Raw genomic sequence first — 13,909 nt, forward strand, 5'->3', positions numbered from 1 at the left:
TATTCAGATACCAAATTTAGCTATTAGATATCACAACTTAAGTAACATTTTTGATTAGTTAGGATAACTATTAATAGAAATAGGAATAGGATTACTATTAATATAAATAATTATGCTTAGCAATAGCTTCACAGTAGGACAAACATGCAGATACAGATCTCTTTATACTTTTACTAAAAGTCTCAGAGGACCAATTATTTTCATTTATATTTATCACACATTGTCATTTCCTCTGGCACATATTACATGATAATTCTTTTATAATTAAGTTTTTCTAATGCAAATGCAGAACTGATGTCAGCTGAATATTTTTTTAATATGAAGAAGTTAATAGATCCCCTGCTAATTTCATATCAGTGTAACAAACATATTGGCACTTTGCACAGATTTTATTGCAGCAGGCCTAATTTTTCATCTTATCTATGATTTTAGCTTCACGCAATTTGTGCTGAAAAGACCAAAGGTATTTTTTTATGTCAATTCAGTCCATAGTTTACGAGCGATACCATATCTAACACCGTCCTATATAATAAATCATCCCATATGGCTTAGACAACACCCAATTGCTATAAAAACCAAGAGGTCCTGAAGTTCCTCTGTACATTTGCTTGAGGTACCTATATGTCCGATCGTAATACATCTTAAAATCTTTATTTCTGCTATTAGTTTATATGCAATTAATAAAACTCTTCTTTTATTCTTACAGAGAAATTAGAAATAAACATGGGGAAGCTTACACTCATTGCAGGTAATGTGTTGAAATAATAATGAAATACTAGTGAGTTTTATTCATTCTTTTATATTTGTCATTTATATGAAGTCATTGTGTATTCTAGGTTTGGGCTTGGTGCTCTGCCATGTTGGTGAGTCATTGAATATCTGCTGCATCATATAATCATATCACATTCATTGTAATTAATTATTATTAACTTATATGTTCAAATCAGAAAGATCTCGAAATGTCTTGTCTAAGAGCTTCTTTGTGTATCCATATCCAGCCTTCTCCATGGAAATGGGCTGCTACTTCACCAACTGGTCTCAGTACAGACCTGGAATTGGAAAGTATATGCCCTCAAATGTGGACCCTTTCCTTTGTACACACCTTTTCTATGCTTTCGCAATGGTCAACCATGCCAACGAGCTTGTGACCTATGAGTGGAACGATGAGACTCTATACAAAGCCTTTAATGAACTCAAGAATACGTATGTATTAGTTACTATATAATGTTTAACACTTGAGATGCCCAGTTTTTCAAATCATGTATGACTTTATTTTTGTGAGAGTGTGAGGTAATTTACTAAATGAATACTACCACAAAATCCTAAAATATCTCCATTATCCTCACAGAAATCCACATCTTAAAACTCTCTTGGCTGTCGGTGGATGGAACTTTGGTTCAACACAGTACGTGTAAAAAAAGTTTAGTTTTATGTTGTCAAATGAAATGCAAAAACATCTAAGACTGTTGATTAAATCCATCCCAGGTTCTCCATCATGGTGTCCAATGCTGCAAACCGTCAAAAGTTCATTCAGTCCTCCATCAAGTTCCTGAGAATTTACGGATTTGATGGCATGGACCTGGACTGGGAATATCCGGGATCAAGAGGAAGTCCGCCTGAAGACAAACAAAGATTCACACAGCTATTGAAGGTGGGTCTGATTGTAATACAGTGTCTTCTTAGCCAAGAGGAGCACTTTCCTTATTTAATCTCTTTTCATGTTGAGTCAAGTATCCTTGATTTATATAGTGCTTTATACAATAATTTACACATTATTCAGCTCCAATCAGTTAGGTGTTGATTCAGTTCAGCGATAGGCAGCTCAACTGAAAACAGTAGTGTTCTTATTCATCAGGTCGATGTTTATTCATTTATCTATATTTATATATGTTTTTCTTTGTAGGAAATTATTGAGGCCTATGAGGCTGAGAGCAAAGCTACTGGCAGAGCCAGACTAATGCTGACCGCTGCTGTATCAGCTGGCAAAGGGACAATTGATGATGGATACGAGATTGCAGAGGTTGCCAAGTAAGTATGACGACACTGAATCATAACATTTACAAAATGGCAGAGCACTGAGGTGAAAATAAGCAGCCAAGACCTCTCTTGATTTGTGTAATTATTTTTTTTTCCAGATACCTGGACTTCATCAATGTGATGACTTATGACTTCCATGGAACTTGGGAAAGATTCACAGGACACAACAGCCCCCTGTACCAAGGCTCAAACGATGAGGGAGACCTGATCTACTTTAATACAGTGAGAATTAATATACTGTAACATCATTTATCATGAGGTATTCAAACCTCCCAAAGGAATCATTTTTAAAATGACTACTCTTCTGCTCATTCAGGACTTCGCTATGCGCTATTGGAGGGACAACGGCACCCCTGTGGAGAAACTCAGAATGGGTTTCGCAACATATGGTCGCACTTTCCGTCTGACATCTGCAGATACTAGCATTGGAGCCCCAGCTAGTGGACCTGCTTCAGCTGGAACCTACACTCGCGAGGCTGGATTCTGGTCTTACTATGAGGTGGGAGCTTTGGAGTCATTTTGTCCAAAATAATGGAATATATTCTTTAAAAGTGTCTTTTGAATATTCCCAATATCTAATACAGTCAAACAATATAACAATATCTGTACAGATCTGTGGATTCCTAGAGGGAACAACACTCCAGTGGATTGAGGATCAGAAGGTGCCCTACGCCACAAAGAACGGCGAATGGGTTGGATTTGACACCAAGAAGAGCTTTGAAACTAAGGTACTTTTGAGACTTTACTGGAGTTGGGTTTCATTGTCAACATTTGTCAGAAACTGACTAGCAACTCTTCTTTCAATTTATAGGTCCGTTATCTGAAAGACAAGAACTTTGGTGGAGCCTTCGTCTGGGCGCTTGATCTGGATGACTTTGCTGGACAGTTCTGTAATCAGGGGAACCATCCTCTCATGGGCCATCTGCGCAATCTTCTGGATATCGGCAAGTCTTTGCTAATTACTAGGTGACGCTGTTCACCTTAAGCTTCTCAGGTAGTTTGTGGTAAAATTCAAAATGGCAGACAAGTAGGCATATTATGGCTGACTTTGGTAAAATTGTCAACACTGTACTGTGAGTCAAGGAATCTTTATAGACCAGGCTTAATGTTTGGAAAGTTATAAGCATTTTTTATGCCACCAAATTTCACAGACAAACTGGCACCTATCAAATTTGGTTACAATAATAGCATTAAATATAATAATCAAAAGAAAAGCTAAAAAGCTCCCTAGCTAATGCTAACATGCCTTTATTTTGATCAGAATTGCCTCCTCTGCCTCCAACCACCACCCTCAAACCCGGACAAACAACCACAAAAACCATCACAACCACCACCACCACCACTCATGCTCCAGGACCAGGATTCTGTAATGGAAAGCCAGATGGACTCTATCCTCACCCTGAAGACCCCAACAAATACTATAACTGTTAAGTTAAAATAGTCCATGTGACATCAGTGCATGTGTCGTGGTTCGTTGAGCTTGCGTCAAAGACTGACACAGAAGAGAAGAAATCTTTGAATAAAGTCATTATATTTGTTTTCTTTGCACACAAAAAGTATTCTTGTAGCTTTATAAAATTAAGGTTGAACCACTGATGTCACATGGACTATTTTAAGGATGTTCTTACTACATTTCTGGGCCTTGAACGTGTCAGGTGTGTAGGGTCAGAAAGCTCTTGGATTTCATCAAAAATATCATAATTTGTGTTCCGAAGATGAACAAAAGTCTTACAGGTTTTGAACGACATGAGGGTGAGTAATTAATTAAGTTAATCAAGTAATATATATATATATATATATATATACAGTGGGGAAAAAAAGTATTTAGTCAGCCACCAATTGTGCAAGTTCTCCCACTTCATACATTCACACATACATTACTTGATATGCTAAATTGAAGAAAAATTTTAGGAGGGGAGAAGAACAGTTGTTTAGTTTGTAGTCCAAAAACCAGGAATGGAATTAGAATTGTCCAGCCTTGGGTTTCCTCAAGAATGTTCTGTAGGTTTTTTTTTTTTTCATTTTGGACTCATGAGTAAATGAAAGTCTGTTGTAATATTACTTGAAAAGACTTTCACATTTCATATCAATAGACCATTTTCATATCAATCATATCCATATCAATGTTTCTAATACAAATGCTGAGGGAGTAACAGCAAATTTGACATCTTTCTCATCTGACTTCCGTGATCAATCTCTTGATGTCTCTTTTTTTTCCTCTTTTGGTACGGCATAGAAACACTATCATGATTTTTTTTTTCTTTTGCTATTGGAGCAAATTGGAAAGCAAAAATTTGTTATGGTTCCCACTCACCACTATAGAAGTTTACCAAACTATGAAAATTTCTGCCTCTGAGAATCCCAGAAATGTGATAAGGTCCATTACAAACAGTCACACTTCAAGCATGAAGCTGAAAAAAATAATAGTAATAATAAAATAAAAAATATCTAGACAGCACTATTAGAATAGAGACAAACAGAACTTCAGCTTAAAGGAAACAACATGAAAAGAAACTAAAATCCAACAAACCCAACATCCTCCCATATAGACTGCTGAAATGCTAAATATCATAAAGACTTTAAGTCATAAGACCAATTTGCTAAATGGGCCAAGTGGTATAGCTTACCCTTGCAAATTTGAAGTAATAAGCACCCTAGTGAGATTAATTTATTGCCTTTTACATCTTCAGTTTCTGACCTGTTTATGTAGAAACATGCTATTTATCTGGTATCCAAGACCTTTGATTATATACCTTGATAATGTGTTACTTTTATTGTCCATACATTCTGATGCCTTCCTTGTATCAGCCGATCCCATAAAATAACCATTGTTCATTGAACCCTATATATATTATCGCTGAGTATGGAAATTACAACTATATGCATTTCACCTTCAAGTACAAAAAAAGTACGCTAGTACACTAGTTTTCATCATGAAGGCGATGATTTAATTAGGTTTAATCTAAAGCAGAAAATGGATGTAATGAGTTGAGGTTTCTAACTAGTTTATTAGACATATTAATGTAGTCTAAAATATATGAAATAATTGAATTATGCCCGACACCCATATCTAAGTCATTTAATTACAATAAATGAATCCTCAAATGTATAGTTAGACTATTCTTTTGCATTTTTTCTTTTGTCTGTGGTTTCAGAATTTGTTGTGGATGTATAGGCTATATACAAAAAAAGTGCCCAAAATTGCACGGGGTACAACAGCTTGACACTGGAACAGTATACTCTTAAAAGGACATCTTTGTTCCTTTTTTACCCCTAATAGGTAGGCCTACATATTAGTATCTTAAGGGTATGAATTACTACTCTAAGATACTAATATGTACCTATTAGGGTTAAAAAAGGTACAAGGATGTCCTTTTAAGAGTACTGCTCCAGTGACAAGCTGTTGCACCCCAAAAGGTGCGATTTTGGGCACTTTTTTTCTGTGTAGCCTGGATGATTGTGAGATTTCCCGACCTGAAATTACGTCCCAGTCTGGCCCTGCCCCTGGCCACTGCCGAAAGCGCCAACAGTGGGCTTGTGAGCATCAGAACTGGACCATGGAGCAATGAAAGAAGGTGGCCTGGTCTGATGAATCACATCTTCTTTTACATCACGTAGATGACCAGGTGCGTGTGCGTCACTTACCTGGGGAACACACGGCACCAGGATGCAATATGGGAAGGCAGTGTGATGCTTTGTGCAATGTTCTGCTGGGAAACCTTGGGTCCTGCCATCCATATGGATGTTACTTTGACACGTACCACCTACCTAAGCATTGTTGCAGACCATGTACACCAGGGTTTCTCAATTAGTTTTCGCCAAGGGCCGAATTCTGCCAACAATACCAAACCAAGGGCCACTGACCTATTTATATATACAGTATATATATATATATATATTATATATAATTGTTATTATTATTACAACTATTATATTATTGTTGCTTTTGGTAAAATAATCACAAGATGGTCACAAGATGTATATTCAGATTTGTTCCCCAGTAGTCTGTTTTATTCAAACAATTATGAACATTTTTGAATTTAGATACAGAAGAACTTTGCCTGTTGAATATTAAAAACAAATGAACAAACAAAAAATCTGGTTTTCCTTGTAGTTTTTGTCCTAACCACCCGCAAGCGACACGTGACAATAAGCGACATGGGATTCTAATTTAGGAACGTTTTTTATTTTCTGCGACGTCACGACAGGAACAACATACAAAATATGTGATAATCTGAGGTAATGATTATGTGCTTTATTCAATGTTAAAAGTGTCTAATGTGAGTTTGAATATGAATTATTTTGAGTTATCTTTATAGCCATAGTGAAAGCAACAATAGATATTTTACCTCAGATCTTGAAAATAAATTAAAGCAAACTTGTATGTTAAAACTGTGAACTCACTGCGAACCAACACGTGTATTCCATAACAAAGATATCAGTCACTCACTCACTCAAAACTGTTCAGTCCATTCACATTTGAATCATCTATCATCCGTGTCCACTTTTCTTACACACTCGCCATGTTTTTGCTGTCACATCGTTTCTACACTGGACGAGACAAAGCATTGCAAATCATTTGAACGTTGTGTCAGTACATTATAAATAGAACGAGTCAGCAGTTTACTGTCCGGGATTTGTCGTGTCGCGCCGCATCCAAGACAGCATCACTGATTATAACCAGTTCTTGTATTTTATTGCATCGCGCCGCTCACGTGGGGTGTAGACACGATGTAAGTTCATGTAGCTTTCTGATGCTGCGTTTGAATTTTCATGCCACATTATTTGAAATTAGCGAGGGCCAAACTTTATTCTCTCTGCCTGCGGGCTGCCTATTGAGGAACCCTGATGCACCCTTTCATGGAAACGGTATTCCCTGGTGGCTGTGGCCTCTTTCAGCAGGATAATGCGCCCTGCCACAAAGCCAAAATGGTTCAGGAATGGTTTGAGGAGCACAACAATGAGTTTGAGGTGTTGACTTGGCCTCCAAATTCCCCAGATCTCAATCCAATCGAGCATCTGTGGGATGTGCTGAACAAACAAGTCCAATCCATGGAGGCCCCACCTCGCAACTTACAGGACTTAAAGGATCTGCTGCTAAAGTCTTGGAGCCAGATACCACAGCACACCTTCAGGGGTCTAGTGGACTCCATGCTTAGATGGGTCAGGGCTGTTTTGGCAGCAAAAGGGGGACCAACACAATATTAGGAAGGCGGTCATAATGTCATACCCGGTTGGTGTATATGTAGTCATTTATATGTTAATTTTATTATAGTTTTCGTTTTTAATAAGTCATGACTCATAATATAAAAGAAGTAATAATATAATAAAATATAGCAGTTTGGAAAATGGATCAATGGATAGTATTCTATAGAATAATCGTTTGACTACTGATAAAACAGACAGACCATTAATATATGTATGGTAGATTACGTTTGGTAATAATAAAACATCAAGCTGTAAAGACATTGAAAGCCATTCATTTTTGAGAAAACTGTACTTCACACAAATTGAATGATGCTGTTTTTTTCCATTATGCTTCCAGAAGAGGACCTTTCATTTCATTTTTTTAGCACATGCAGCAGATGTTTTTTGAGTGAGATTTTGAGTTTTGATTGTGAAGCAGTGTACTTGCATCAGTCACAAAAAAACACAGAAGTCTCCCTAGATGGCAAGTCAGTTTATTCATTTCTTTTTTTAAAAATACCAAGAAACAGTGAGTCATTTAAAAAGAGGTACTTAAACGAACAAACTGCATGCAGATGGAATGAAGACATAATTGTGTTACATTTAGACATCATATTTTCAGTTTATGAACATGAAACAATTGATGTTCAGTGTCATTTGAGCGCTTTCTATTTGCAGATGTTTTTAGAAGGTGATCCCTTAGGGCCAAACACAGCACTTGCATGTGTCATCAAACACGGTGCCTGTGGCACAATGCTCCAAGAAAGTATTGCCTCCTGCACAGTTATAATATTTGTTGGGGTCTTCAGGGTGAGGATAGAGTCCATCTGGCTTTCCATTACAGAATCCTGGTCCTGGAGCATGAGTGGTGGTGGTGGTTGTGGTGGGCGTTGTGGTTTGGCCAGGTTTGGAGGTGGTGGTTGAAGGCCTCGGAGGTACTTCTGGAAAAAGCATTTTAAAAAGCATTAGTTTTATTTGTTTTTTTACTCAAATACAACCAGTGTGTTGATTTTTTCCATTATGCTTCCAGAAGAGGACCTTTCATTTCATTTTTTTAGCACATGCAGCAGATGTTTTTTGAGTGAGATTTTGAGTTTTGATTGTGAAGCAGTGTACTTGCATCAGTCACAAAAAAACACAGAAGTCTCCCTAGATGGCAAGTCAGTTTATTCATTTCTTTTTTTTTAAATACCAAGAAACAGTGAGTCATTTAAAAAGAGGTACTTAAACGAACAAACTGCATGCAGATGGAATGAAGACATAATTGTGTTACATTTAGACATCATATTTTCAGTTTATGAACATGAAACAATTGATGTTCAGTGTCATTTGAGCGCTTTCTATTTGCAGATGTTTTTAGAAGGTGATCCCTTAGGGCCAAACACAGCACTTGCATGTGTCATCAAACACGGTGCCTGTGGCACAATGCTCCAAGAAAGTATTGCCTCCTGCACAGTTATAATATTTGTTGGGGTCTTCAGGGTGAGGATAGAGTCCATCTGGCTTTCCATTACAGAATCCTGGTCCTGGAGCATGAGTGGTGGTGGTGGTTGTGGTGGGCGTTGTGGTTTGGCCAGGTTTGGAGGTGGTGGTTGAAGGCCTCGGAGGTACTTCTGGAAAAAGCATTTTAAAAAGCATTAGTTTTATTTGTTTTTTTACTCAAATACAACCAGTGTGTTGCAAGGACAGCTTGTGAAAATTTGTACCGATATCCAGAAGATTGTGCAGATGGCCCATGAGAGGATGGTTCCCCTGATTACAGAACTGTCCAGCAAAGTCATCCAGATCAAGCGCCCAGACGAAGGCTCCACCAAAGTTCTTGTCTTTCAGATAACGGACCTATAAATTGAAAGAAGAGTTGCTAGTCAGTTTTTGACAAATGTTGACAATGAAACCCAACTCCAGTAAAGTCTCAAAAGTACCTTAGTTTCAAAGCTCTTCTTGGTGTCAAATCCAACCCATTCGCCGTTCTTTGTGGCATAGGGCACCTTCTGATCCTCAATCCACTGGAGTGTTGTTCCCTCTAGGAATCCACAGATCTATACAGATATTGATATATTGTTTGACTGTATTAGATATTGGGAATATTCAAAAGATACTTTTAAAGAATATATTCCATTATTTTGAACAAAATGACTCCAAAGCTCCCACCTCATAGTAAGACCAGAATCCAGCCTCGCGAGTGTAGGTTCCAGCTGAAGCAGGTCCACTAGCTGGGGCTCCAACGCTAGTATCTGCAGATGTCAGACGGAAAGTGCGACCATATGTTGCGAAACCCATTCTGAGTTTCTCCACAGGGGTGCCGTTGTCCCTCCAATAGCGCATAGCGAAGTCCTGAATGAGCAGGAGAGTAGTCATTTTAAAAATTATTCCTTTGGGAGGTTTGAATACCTCATGATAAATGATGTTACAGTATATTAATTCTCACTGTATTAAAGTAGATCAGGTCTCCCTCATCGTTTGAGCCTTGGTACAGGGGGCTGTTGTGTCCTGTGAATCTTTCCCAAGTTCCATGGAAGTCATAAGTCATCACATTGATGAAGTCCAGGTATCTGGGAAAAAAATAATTACACAAATCAAGAGAGGTCTTGGCGGCTTATTTTCACCTCAGTGCTCTGCCATTTTATAAATGTTATGATTCAGTGTCGTCATACTTACTTGGCAACCTCTGCAATCTCGTATCCATCATCAATCGTCCCTTTGCCAGCTGATACAGCAGCGGTCAGCATCAGTTGAGGTCTGCCAGTAGCCTTGGCCTCAGATGCATAGGCTGCAACAAATTCCTGCAAAACGAAACATAGATAAATAAAAATGAAAAGAACAAAAGTTATTCACAATATCTGCCTAAAAGACATTGCATTACAATCAGACCCACCTTGCACAGGAGTGTGAATCTTTGTTTGTCTTCAGGCGGACTTCCTCTTGATCCCGGATATTCCCAGTCCAGGTCCAGACCATCAAATCCATGAGTTCTCAGGAACTTGATGGTGGACTTGATGAATGTTTGACGGTTTGCAGCAGTGGACACCATGATGGAGAACCTGAGATGAATTTTGGAAAAATCTTGATATCTAGATATTTCTGCATTTCAATTGACCATCAAGCTAATGTGATAATGAAAAAAAGAGAAAAGAATACAAAGAAAACTTACTGTTTTGAACCAAAGTTCCATCCACCAACAGCCAGAAGAGTCTTAAGAGTGGGATTTCTGTGAGGTTAATATAGTTATTTTAGGATATTTTCATAATATATGACAATATATATTTAGTTTTTATTTTAGCATGTCTAAATACATTGTTACTTTCTTACTTGCTATTTACTTGGTATTTTAGCATATTTTTACGTAATATTTTTACTAATACATACGTGTTCTTGAGGTCATTGAATGCCTTGTAGAGAACATCGTCGTTCCACTCATAGGTGACAAGCTCGTTGTTTTGGTTGATGATTGAAAAAGCATAGATTAGGTGTGTACAAAGGAAAGGGTCAACATTTGCAGGAGTATACTTTCCAATTCCAGGTCTGTACTGGGACCAGTTGGTGAAGTAGCAGCCCATTTCCATGGAGAAGGCTGGATATGGATATTCAAAGAAGTATTAGACAAGACATTTTCAAACTAAAATGCACCCCTTAAACTCATCTCTCTCATCTCAAATTCATATATAGATAGGTTTGATATGAAAATGTGATCTGATAAATATTCAGTGACTCACCAACATGGCAGAGCACCAAGCCCAATCCTAGAATATGCCATGATATCATGTAAATGACAAATATAAAATAATTTTATATTAAATTTATTTAATATAATATTTAAATTTTAGATTAAAATTTTAGATTGCACTTTATTATTTCTTACCTGCTATAAGTGTAAGTCTCCCCATTTTTTTTTGGCCAATTTTTTATAAGAAATAAAGAATAGTTTCCTTAATTACAATAAACAGAAAGCCGAGATAAAAATTTTAAGATGAATTCTCAATATAGAAATTCCCTGATGGTTATTTACCTGGGGTTCGTCAAGAAAAATGAGAGGATGAACATCAAAACACCTGGTCTTTTATAGCAGTTGGTCGTTATCTATGCCATCCTAATATGGGAGGATTTATTAGGATGGTCTAAGATATGATATCTCCAGTAAACTATGGACTGCAATGTCAATAACGTGGAAATACAATTCCTTTGTACTGTTCTGCACAATTTGTGTAAAGCTTAATTCATAGATAAAATGAAAAATTAAGCCTGATAAAATGTGAATGAATTCCAACATGTCTGTTATTTTAACATGGTTAGGGGTGACATATCGTAAAAATCGGACTTTTCCAGGTTTTAAGTGCTATAATCAGGTCCCCGGTTCATCTACCGGCCAAGGAAACGTGAAAAAGATTAACCCAGTAACTTTGTTTTGGTAAGCCTTTTTCTGCCAGAGTCTGAAAAAACAAGCGCGTCTGATCTCGCTCCCCTAGTGACGTTGTAAAGGGATCTCATTATAATATTACTGCCCCTTAATCTGTAAGTTTCCACCCACGGCGCCGTAATTTTGATTTTGCAAGCTACAACGGTGTATCAGCTCTAATGCAATGGGAAAGTTTGAGCAAAACATGCTAACTGTTCTGCCTTTGGCTGCACAGACGAGCACAGAACACTATTCACAGTCCCAGCCTCAGAGGAGACAAGAGAGCAGTGGATTTATTGATTTATTTAATGTATATTGCTGCTGCCACACAGATCTAAAATAAACATGTGATTTATTTCCTAGCTGTTTACCTTCACAGTCATAGCCGACTGTTTTTGTAACTTATGTGTGTTTTTAACGTAAACTTGTGTGTGAATGAGAACTTAGTTTAGTACTCACATGCTATGACAGCCACTTTCTGTCCGTGTGCTTCGGATGTGTGCCCTCAGAAAACCGTATATCAGAGGTTTAAACTCATATGGTTTTAAACGCATGAATTCAGAACAATAAACATGATAATCAGTTGATAAAAGTTTTTTAGCAGGTGCCAGCTGCAATGTATGCAAGCCCGTTTACGCCATTGAATAATTTTTTTTTTAAAAGGTTATTGTGACTTTTTATCTTACAATTCAGACTTTTTTTTCCTCAGAATTGCATGATATAAACTCACAATTGCAATTGCGAGTTAGAGTCCAGTTTTTTTTGGGGGGGGGGGTTTGGAGACTGTTATGTTCTCAGAATTGCGAGTTTGTATCTCACAATTCTGACTTTTTAACTCGCAATTGCGAGTTTGCAATTCTGAGAAACAAAGTCAGAATTGCGAGTTTGTATCACACAATTATGAGAAAAAAAAGTCAGAATTGTGAGATAAAAAGTCGCAATTACCTTTTTTTCAATGGCAGAAACGGGCTTCCATAGTAATGGCGCAGCTCTATTCTGGAAAAGGGGGAGAGGAGCAACAGCTCATTTGCATTTAAAGAGACATGCTCTAAAACAGCGTGTTTCTGCTTCCACTCAAAATAAGCATTTTCTAAATTATATAATAAATTATCTGTGGGGTATTTTGAGGTGAAACTTCCGTTACATTCTGGGGACCCCTGAGACTTATATTAAATATTGTAAAAAGGGACATAATATGTCACCTTTAAACATTTCAATATGGTAAAATGTTCAGCTCAAGCCAGATTTGTAGAATTTACAATATCATTCATTCATCCATTTTTCATACTGCTTGTCCTATGCAGGGTCGCAGGGGGGCTTGAGCCACTCAAACCAGGGACCTTCTTGCTGTGAGGCGACCGTGCTACCCACTGAGCCACTGTTCTCAATGTCATTCATTTAATTATAAATATAAATTCAAGTTCATTCCATTTACAGACACATATCAGAATAATATTTAATATTGTGCCAAGATATTTATTCATAATCATGTGCAGTATTATTTGATGCAACAAGTACCAGAGGAAATGACAGTAATGTCGAGCAGCAGTGACACTGAACACCTGAAAAATTGCAATACATTCAAGAAGAAATAATTATTCTAATACAATCAACTCATTGAAGGACAGAAAAAGATGCAGATTGAAAAACAAACATACGTTTCTGTTTGGTAGTCGTTGTGTGAAGGTGTTCCTAAACTTATTTCTTATTTCTAGAAATGGCAATTATTAACCAAAGAAAAAATGTTTCTTCATCTTTGATATCTAATCTCATTTTTTGGCAAATAATTAGAGAGTGTCCGTGTTGCATCAAACTTTTATGGGGTTAAAATTATGTGCAGAGGTCTTTGCAAAGATAATTTAATTTGAATTCGGGTGTTTAACCAAAGTGTTTATGAGGCCTGTATTTAAAATATTGCATGGTAATAACCATGGTTATCATTCAAATTAATAAATACATGATAATAAATACAAGTTCTATATCCTTGGAATTTCACTTTCAAAGCTACACAGATAACAAATGACAAAATGATATCTTTGAGAGAGTGCAAATAAATAAATAAATATTCAAAAATCAATTTAAAATAAATTTTCCAAAGCATGTATTTATCCAAATACACTTTGATTAACCTATAGGCTAATAATTTTTTAGATTTTTGAGACAAAGCAGACAGACAAAACTGGTACTCTACCAAAGTGACACGTAGTTTTACCCACAAATTTGCTGTTGAAGGGAAATGGCATAGACATGCATGATTCCCCTAGTGAAAAATAAATGTATTTAAATGTATTT

The 13,909-nt window shown here is 37.0% G+C and overlaps 2 protein-coding genes across 2 annotated transcripts; one reads left to right on the forward strand and one right to left on the reverse strand.

Annotated features, from left to right (window-relative positions):
• The first annotated feature begins 710 nt into the window (after positions 1-710).
• LOC107558655 (acidic mammalian chitinase-like) lies at positions 711-3,468 on the forward strand. The gene is made up of 11 exons (XM_016242347.1): positions 711-748; positions 837-863; positions 999-1,203; positions 1,349-1,405; positions 1,486-1,651; positions 1,904-2,028; positions 2,136-2,259; positions 2,354-2,536; positions 2,649-2,765; positions 2,849-2,981; positions 3,299-3,468. Exons 1-11 carry the CDS (start codon positions 724-726, stop codon positions 3,466-3,468), a joined length of 1,332 nt encoding a protein of 443 aa, XP_016097833.1. The 5' UTR covers positions 711-723.
• Positions 3,469-8,438: 4,970 nt separating this feature from the next.
• Positions 8,439-11,120, reverse strand: LOC107558565 (acidic mammalian chitinase-like). The gene is made up of 11 exons (XM_016242255.1): positions 11,084-11,120; positions 10,938-10,964; positions 10,591-10,795; positions 10,376-10,432; positions 10,100-10,265; positions 9,883-10,007; positions 9,653-9,776; positions 9,376-9,558; positions 9,147-9,263; positions 8,931-9,063; positions 8,439-8,837 (listed from the first exon to the last, which is right to left on the reverse strand). Exons 1-11 carry the CDS (start codon positions 11,106-11,108, stop codon positions 8,596-8,598), a joined length of 1,404 nt encoding a protein of 467 aa, XP_016097741.1. The 5' UTR covers positions 11,109-11,120; the 3' UTR covers positions 8,439-8,595.
• Between the last annotated feature and the right edge of the window lie 2,789 nt (positions 11,121-13,909).

Source organism: Sinocyclocheilus grahami, unplaced genomic scaffold, assembly GCF_001515645.1.
Source record: "Sinocyclocheilus grahami isolate Dianchi unplaced genomic scaffold, SAMN03320097.WGS_v1.1 scaffold3.1, whole genome shotgun sequence".
Taxonomy (NCBI): Eukaryota; Metazoa; Chordata; class Actinopteri; order Cypriniformes; family Cyprinidae; genus Sinocyclocheilus; species Sinocyclocheilus grahami.

What these genes read in the sequence shown, in the direction of transcription:
- LOC107558655 (XM_016242347.1), top strand. Translation starts at nt 724, where the DNA reads ATGGGGAAGCTTACACTCATTGCAG. An exon ending in GATTCACACAGCTATTGAAG is followed by an intron (nt 1,652 to 1,903) that starts GTGGGTCTGATT and finishes TTTTCTTTGTAG; the next exon opens with GAAATTATTGAGGCCTATGA. An exon ending in GATTCTGGTCTTACTATGAG is followed by an intron (nt 2,537 to 2,648) that starts GTGGGAGCTTTG and finishes ATATCTGTACAG; the next exon opens with ATCTGTGGATTCCTAGAGGG.
- LOC107558565 (XM_016242255.1), bottom strand. Translation starts at nt 11,108, where the DNA reads ATGGGGAGACTTACACTTATAGCAG. An exon ending in GATTCTGGTCTTACTATGAG is followed by an intron (nt 9,264 to 9,375) that starts GTGGGAGCTTTG and finishes ATATCTGTATAG; the next exon opens with ATCTGTGGATTCCTAGAGGG. An exon ending in GCACAATCTTCTGGATATCG is followed by an intron (nt 8,838 to 8,930) that starts GTACAAATTTTC and finishes TGCTTTTTCCAG; the next exon opens with AAGTACCTCCGAGGCCTTCA.